Source organism: Pseudophryne corroboree, chromosome 1, assembly GCF_028390025.1.
Source record: "Pseudophryne corroboree isolate aPseCor3 chromosome 1, aPseCor3.hap2, whole genome shotgun sequence".
Lineage (NCBI taxonomy): Eukaryota > Metazoa > Chordata > Amphibia > Anura > Myobatrachidae > Pseudophryne > Pseudophryne corroboree.
In genome coordinates, this window is record NC_086444.1 from 345,204,359 (window position 1) to 345,212,901 (window position 8,543).

At 41.4% G+C, this 8,543-nt stretch overlaps 1 protein-coding gene and 1 long non-coding RNA gene across 2 annotated transcripts in view; both read left to right on the top strand.

The window, feature by feature from the left end:
* LOC135066349 (uncharacterized) overlaps positions 1-2,070 on the top strand; it is a 3,998-nt gene extending 1,928 nt beyond the window's left edge. Inside the window, exons 2-3 of the long non-coding RNA XR_010252649.1 lie at positions 1,625-1,811; positions 1,987-2,070. This is a non-coding gene — a long non-coding RNA (uncharacterized LOC135066349). The remainder of the gene's footprint in view (positions 1-1,624; positions 1,812-1,986) is intronic.
* Positions 2,071-2,243: 173 nt separating this feature from the next.
* Positions 2,244-6,228, top strand: LOC134943735 (E3 SUMO-protein ligase KIAA1586-like). The gene is made up of 3 exons (XM_063932420.1): positions 2,244-2,270; positions 2,722-2,831; positions 4,080-6,228. Exons 1-3 carry the CDS (start codon positions 2,244-2,246, stop codon positions 6,226-6,228), a joined length of 2,286 nt encoding a protein of 761 aa, XP_063788490.1.
* The last annotated feature ends 2,315 nt before the right edge of the window (positions 6,229-8,543 follow it).

Here is an 8,543-nt window from a genome sequence, read left to right on the forward strand (position 1 = left end):
AATCTATGAGCCTCTGCTTTTTCTAAGCTGTCTTGTATTATACGTTTTTTGCATCCTATTGGACTTTATGATGTTTTTTCTTGCATACATACTGGTTTATGTGCCTGGCACTCCTAAAAATGGACTCAATGTGTGCAGCTTGTTATTTTTAGCTATATTTTATATAATTATGATCAAAAAAGGCAGCAGCGCTCCGGGATTTAGAAAAACTGCCTCATCTAGCCAACGTTCCGGGATCCGCAGCACCTTTGTTCACGCCTTCACAAAGGGACTGCAGGCCCCGAAACGTTGGCTAGATGGAGCTGTTTTTTTTTGCACGTTACAGTTGTTTATATTTTTAAAAATCCCGGAGTGCTTCAATCATCTTGAATTCCTTAGAGAAGACTGGTGAGTGCTCTCTCTATACTTGGATTTATATTTGGCTAACTGCGAATGGATTCCTTGGAAACGCCTGAGAAAGTTTTGCACCCCAGCATGGTTTGTGGTATGATCTTTGTGAGTGCCACCACCTACCGTGAAAAAAATAAATAAAAATATATATATAAATATATATATATATATATATATATATATATATATATACATATACACTGTAGAGATCAGCAGCACTCCATTCCGTTACAGACATATAGATAAAGCCGGTGCCTTCCCAGTAACAACCATGGAATGGATGTCCATAAATAAAGAAAGTAGTCAGCGGCACTCACGGCTCCCGGACAGGGAATGAAAAAGGACACAATCGTTGTGTTGTCAGCGTTTCAATGTTATTCAAGTGAACATTTTCCTCAGGACATCCTGAGGAAAATGTTCACTTGAATAACATTGAAACGCTGACAACACAACGATTGTGTCCTTTTTCATTCCCTGTCCGGGAGCCGGTAGTGCTGCTGACTACTTTCTTTATATATATTTATATTTATATATATATAAAACAAAGAATTTGATGGCAGATAAGAACCACTTGGCCCATCTAGTCTGCCCCTTTTTTATCCTTAAGGTAATCGCAACCCTTTTTGAACCTTAATTTTTTGTAAGGATATTCATATGCCTATCCCTAGCATGTTTAAATTGCTCTACAGTCTTAGCCTCTACCACCTCTGATGGGAGGCTATTCCACTTGTCCACTACCCTTTCAGTGAAGTAAGTTTTCCTTAAATTTCCCCTGAACCTCCCCCCCTCCAGTCTCAGGGTATGTCCTCGAGTTCTAATACTTCTCTTCCTTTGAAGAATGTTTCCCTCCTGAATATATATATATCGTAATGGCGGCACTCCGAGACGTGTACATCAATGCAAAGACTACTTTTATTTCGAAAGTAATTTTGTCATTGACCTACACGTCTCGGAGTGCCGCCATTACGTCCGCTATATTGGAGGTCACGGAGGGCATCCGGGCAAGTATACAAATAGCCTATAAATCTGGAGTGTTGGGCACTTGTATTATATATGTAGAGATAGATATATCTATATATCAGCCCCGGAACGTTGGGATTACGTTGTGAAATACAAGTTTTGAAATCAGCCTCCGAGTGCCGCTGCTTGTTTTGTGCCAGAGGATATATTGGTTTCGGTATTTGTTTTGCTTTGCTAGGCTAGAGTTATGATTATGACTCTGTTTCCCTTACAGTGCCTTCACCCAAGGCCTGCAGTGTACTTTGATTTTTTTGGAGTGTACTTACAAACAGTCCTTGATCACCACTAAAACCAACAGTGTTCTTCACCCTTCGGAGTGGACTTCAGAATAGCCCTACATTTTCACCCAAGCTTATGGTGTTATACGATCCTTTGGACTAGACTTGGGAATACTTAATTAGGTAAGTAACGAATTTTCAGTTTTCACTAAAGTCTTCTCTCTCTCTCTCTTACCAGTATGTAACCTCTTGGATTTATTCTTGAGTTTTCTTCTCCTTACATACTGACTTTGTACAAATTGAACGTCAAAAAAATAAATCGCTGTTGTATTAACAAAATATTTTTTTTCCCTAACAGGTCTACATCTTCTGCAGCTGTCCTCTGACAGAGATTTTCACATTGATTATTGAAAAGTAGACTTTTAAAACATTGAAGACATCTATAGCAGGTAATTAAATCTGTACCAGTTTACACTAAGATTTCACATAAAAAAATCCATATTAGATGTGTCATAAAAAATCTACCTCTTAAAAATACATACAGTTGGGGTTGATGTAAAAATGGATGCATTTTGTGCCAAAAAGCTGGGGGGGAGGGGAGATAAGTTCTCAAAGATGCATTCTGTGCAGTTTGTGAAGCTGGTGGGACCTCAAGATTGACACGAGGGTAGATCAGCAGTATTTGCACCTGGGTTACACCAAAGTCAAACTTTATAGAACATACACTCGTGTGTGTGTGTGTGTGTGTGTGTGTGTGTGTGTGTGTGTGTGTGTGTTCTGTTACCTGTTTTGTATATTCTTAATTTAGTAACAGGTTACACATATGTCACCTCCTGTGGAAGATTAAATTCCTCACGGTGGTGGGATGGTACTCACTAACTGGTGGTCCTTGACATACATGTCTGATGTGTAAATAGTATACTACAGTACATTAATGTTATATGAGGAGGAGATAATATGGTCAAAATATTAACCATGCAAAATATTTACAATTGTAAATGTTGAACCGGTATTTTAATTTTTTTAATTAGATCCATTTTTTTTTACATTTGAATCTCTATAATATGTTAATAACAATTTTTGTTATTACCAGGCTAGCATCATGTCTAATAAAAAGCGAACAAATAGTTCAAAGCCAGGAATAATGTTCTACTTTCACCACCAACCAAAGAAAGGAAAAACTGACATTCCACTTCAAACACAGTAAGTCAGATCTTCAAACGTGTTTTGTGTGTGTGTGTGTGTATATGTATGTATGTGTATATATATATATATATATATATATATATATATATATTAAAAATCAAAGAAGATCCAAAGAAGTGGAGGCACTCAGACCACAAAATGCAGAAAGCATAAGTGTATTGGCCAAACGTTTTCAAGGCTGATGCCCCGTCATCAGGACCACACAAAGACAGGAGTTACTCCTTTCTTTGTGTGGTCTTGATGACGGGGCATCAGCCTTGAAAACGTTTGCCCAATATACTTATGCTTTCTGCATTTTGTAGTCTCAGTGCCTCCACTTCTTTGGATCTTCTTTGATGTATTGTTTTTTGCACCGGAGCAAGGTGATTTATATGTGGGTACCAGCATATTTTTTAAATCTTTTTTGCTAATTTATTTTGAAAGTGCAATGAATGTATATACTTAGTATTGTGTATTAATGTAAAATGGGGAGGGGACTCTTAAAGACCAGTAGACTAGCCTTCCAAAATGTTAGCCCTAAACATCTAGTTTTTTACTTGGCTGCACTGTTCTTGTTAAGATGCCTATGCATTAATAATTGCGGCACTGTTGTAATATTAACATTCTTATCCATTGTGAATTTTTCAGTTTTTATAAAAAAATATTCCTGCTATGTACTAAGTAAACCCCCCCGAAAGTTAAGTAGTAGTGATAACCGATGTCCCTTTTAGTTCCTTTGCATTTTTAAAAGATTTTTCCATTTGTGTAAAAGGCATGGGGAATTTGACACTGCGCATGCGCACAGTGACAGTTTCCAGTATTGGAGCTGGCACCAGATGGAGGCTGCAGGAGAGGGATAGAAAGATCTCTCTCTTGCTACCATGCCTCCATTGGCTTTAAGAAGTTTAGATCATCTGAAAATGGTATAAACTAACATGACCAAATTCTATAAACAATGCTTTTCAGAGTTTGGTACATACAGCAGGGATCAGATTGTAGTTCCCATTGATAATAAGGACTGCGATCTGCAGTGCTAATAAACATTCAATTTCTGCATTTGATTTCTGTGAAATCAATATCTCATAACAACAATCCATAAAATTGTAAATTTTCAGATATAATTTTCTGGGGGAAAAAAGCTTAATAAATAAGCAACTAGATATTTTACATTTCCGTGAGGGAGTAATTAGCTTAAATATGAATAAAAAATGTATAATTTTTTAAAAATATTGTAGAAAAATGAGCTACTGCTCTCTTTTTTTGTAGGAACTTAGCACTGGACAATGAAATAGTAACTATTGACTGTGAGGAAGTTGTTGCTGAGACATCAGCTGAATCACACGATAAGTCTACAGATGAAAAGCAATATCCAGCTGTGTGGTCAAAAGAACAATTTGACGAATTCAAAAAGAAACATGAGTGGCTATTTGCGTCTAGGGGAAAACTCGGCTGTACAATCTGTGCAGAAGTTTCTAACTTAAAGATTCACGCTGCTCGAGGCATAAATATTGCTTCTCAGTGGGCAGAATGTAACATTTTACCTTTTGGTAAAACTAAGGAAACAGAGCTCACATCTCTTCGCAAAAAAAATTATATACACAAAAATAGCGCTGCTCATGCAGAAGCAGAAAAAATTCTAGAAACTGCTAGAAAAGATATTCTGCTAAACATAAATGGAAGAAGTCAAGAAGCTGCTTTTGAAATCACTAGCCGTGTATTCAGAACAGCTTACTACATTGCTAAAATGAATCGCCCATTTACTGACCATGAGAGCTTGATTGACCTGCAAAAAGTGAATGGAGTTCAGATAGGGCGTTTGCTTCATAGTAGAATGGTCTGCGGAGACATTATAGAACACATTTCTGCTGAAATGAGGAAAAAGATTGTCTCACAAATTATAACAAAAAAAACTAAGATCACTATATTAGTTGATGAAGCTACTACACTTTCTAGAAAATCAACTCTTGTTATTTTTTTAAAATCAAGTGTTGATGGTGTCATGAATCCAGTAGCATTTCCTTTGGATTTGATAGAGTTAGAAAATGCCTCAGCTGAGAGCATAAAACAGGAAATAATGAAATGTTTATTCCATCATGGTTTTACTTTTGAAGTATTGACAGAGATCTTTGTCAGTTTTTGTAGTGATGGCGCAAATGTCATGCTTGGCGTAAAAGCTGGTGTTGGAAAACTCTTACAAGGAGACTTTCCCAAACTAATTCTCTGGCATTGCATGAATCACAGGCTTGAACTGGCTGTGGATCAAGCACTAGATGTGACTGGAGGTACAAATGACTTCAGGTCATTTTTAGACACCTTATACACACTTTACAGTCAGTCACCAAAAAATGTACGTGAGCTTAGTGCACAGGCTAATGAGCTGCATGTCTTGCTTAAAAAAATTGGCAGAGTTTTCATCGTAAGATGGGTAGCTTCATCGTGGAGAGCAGTGAATGCAGTCTGGCAGACGTATCCTGCATTAGCTGCACATTTTCAAAAAGCCTCACAAGATCAATCAAGGGATAGAAGGGAGCAAGTGAAATTCCAAGGTCTACATTCAAAACTGTGCTCAGTCAACTTTGTAAAAAATATGTCAATTATGTTAGATGTTCTGACTGAGCTCAAAAATTTATCAGAACTCTTACAAGACAGAAAAATGACCATTCCAAAGGCAGACAACCACATAAAAATGTATGTGCGGAGAATTGAAAGCCTAAAGAGAATACCAGGATTTCACAGTGAACAGACACAGAATGCAGAAGAGGGAATTATGTTCAAAAATACAAAGTTGACAGGCATTGGGAAAAGTCCCAAGATCAAATCCTCTCAATTCATTCAGGCTGTTGTTGACAACATGAGGTGCAAATTATTTACCACCACTGCTAATAAAGCAACAGAAAGCGTAGCAAAAGGTAGGGAAACTGCTTACCACACCCTGATTGACAGCATATCTGTTCTGAATCCTGAATCTTGGCAAACTGATGCTGATAATCCACTTTTTGGAGACCAAGAGATTCGTATACTATGTGAAATGCTGAATGTCAGTTACCATGAAACACACCTGGGATTTGTGGAATATAAATGCTGCGCAGGACGGATTGTTCCCGAAAAATTAAAGAAATTAATTCTTGCAGTAGATACTCTTGCAGCAAGCAATGCTGACTGTGAGCGAGGCTTTAGTGTTATGAACAACATAATTACAGATAAGCGGACTGCACTGACCACTCGACATGTGTCGGACTTACTTTTTATTTCAATTGTTGGTCCTCCCTTCACTGAGTGGAATCCGGACACATATGTAAAATCGTGGCTGGGCAAGGGACGTCGGGCAGCCCAATCCTGTAAAGGCATGGCAAGACAGGAGCAAGCAAGGCAACAGGATCAGGCCTACTATAAGCAGCTGTGGAAGTGCCTTTAAATTTTAAGTTCTGTGCTAGCTTGGTAATCTGCTCCAGGAAATGGGAGGGAGTTATAGTTGGTGAGAGGATGATGGGGGTTCCAGGTGCTGCTCTTGCTGGAGTTGGCCTTCTTTCTCTTAAATAGTTAGTGGGATGTTGCATGAGTGCTCCCCGTTATACCTATATGTTGTAATGTTCAGTAACAGTCTATTAATTGGGTCCCTATGACCTAGAATATGTATCGACTACAATATATTGAAGTGTTGTAAGATAATATATCAGGTAGATTCTATTGGCAGAGCCAGACTTAGGCATTATAGGAAAATGGCTAGGGCATCTGGAATGCCTAGGGGGAGCAAGGTGCAAAGGAGATGGAAGATGGAAGTGAAGTGCAGGTGTGGGAGATGGAAGGCAGGTGTTGGAGATGGAAGGTGGAAGTGATGTACAGATGTGGGAGATGGAAGGTGAAAGCGAGGTGCAGAGGAGATGGAAGGTGGAAGGCAGGTGTGGGAGATGGAAGGTGAAGGCAGGTGTGGGAGATGGAAGGTGGAAGTGAAGTACAGGTGTGGGAGATGGAAGGTGGAAGTAAAGTACAGGTGTGGAGATGGTAGGTGGAAGTAAAGTACAGGTGTGGAGATGGTAGGTGGAAGTAAAGTACAGGTGTGGAAGGTGGAAGGCAGGTGTGGGAGATGGAAGGTGGAAGTGAAGTACAGATGTGGGAGGTGGAAGTGAGGTACAGATGTGGGGGATGGAAGGTGGGAGCGAGGTGCAGAGGAGATGGAAGGTGGAAGGCAGGTGTGGGAGATGGAAGGTGGAAGTAAAGTACAGGTGTGGGAGATGGAAGGTGGAAGGCAGGTGTGGGAGATGGAAGTGAAGTACAGGTGTGGGAGATGGAAGTGAAGTACAGGTGTGGGAGATGGAAGTGAAGTACAGGTGTGGGAGATGGAAGTGAAGTACAGATGTGGGAGATGGAAGTGAAGTACAGATGTGGGAGATGGAAGTGAAGTACAGGTGTGGGAGATGGAAGTGAAGTACAGGTGTGGGAGATGGAAGGTGGAAGGCAGGTGTGGGAGATGGAAGTGAAGTACAGGTGTGGGAGATGGAAGGTGGAAGGCAGGTGTGGGAGATGGAAAGTGGAAGGCAGGTGTCGGAGATGGAAGGTGGAAGTGAAGTACAGGTGTGGGAGATGGAAGTGAAGTACAGGTGTGGGAGATGGAAGTGAAGTACAGATGTGGGAGATGGAAGTGAAGTACAGGTGTGGGAGATGGAAGTGAAGTATAGGTGTGGGAGATGGAAGGTGGAAGGCAGGTGTGGGAGATGGAAGTGAAGTACAGGTGTGGGAGATGGAAGGTGGAAGGCAGGTGTGGGAGATGGAAAGTGGAAGGCAGGTGTGGGAGATGGAAGGTGGAAGTGAAGTACAGGTGTGGGAGATGGAATGTGGGAGTGAGGTGCAGAAGAGATGGAAAGTGGAAGGCAGGTGTGGGAGATGGAAGGTGGGAGTGAGGTGCAGATGAGATGGAAGGTGGAAGGCAGGTGTGGGAGATGGAACGTGGAAGTGAAGTACAGGTGTGGGAGATGGAAGGTGGCAGTGAAGTACAGGTGTGGGAGATGGAAGGTGGAAAGCAGGTGCGGGAGATGGAAGGTGGAAGTGAAATACAGGTGTGGGAGATGGAATGTGGGAGTGAGGTGCAGAGGAGATGGAAGGTAGAAGGCAGATGTGGGAGATGGAAGGTGGAAGTGAAATACAGGTGTGGGAGATGGAATGTGGGAGTGAGGTGCAGAGGAGATGGAAGGTAGAAGGCAGATGTGGGAGATGGAAGGTGGAAGTGAAATACAGGTGTGGGAGATGGAATGTGGGAGTGAGGTGCAGAGGAGATGGAAGGTGGAAGGCAGGTGTGGGAGATGGAAGGTGGAAGTGAAGTACAGATGTGGGAGATGGAATGTGGGAGCGAGGTGTAGAGGAGATGGAAGGTAGAAGGCAGGTGTGGAGATGGTAGGTGGAAGTAAAGTACAGGTGTGGGAGATGGAAGGTGGAAGGCAGGTGTGGGAGGTGGAAGTGAAGTACAGGTGTGGGAGATGGAATGTGGGAGCGAGGTGTAGAGGAGATGGAAGGTAGAAGGCAGGTGTGGAGATGGTAGGTGGAAGTAAAGTACAGGTGTGGGAGATGGAAGGTGGAAGGCAGGTGTGGGAGGTGGAAGTGAAGTACATGTGTGGGAGATGGAATGTGGGAGCGAGGTGTAGAGGAGATGGAAGGTGGAAAGCAGGTGTGGGAGATGGTAGGTGGAAGGGAAGTACAGGTGTGGGAGATAGAAGGTGGAAGTGAAGTACAGGTGTG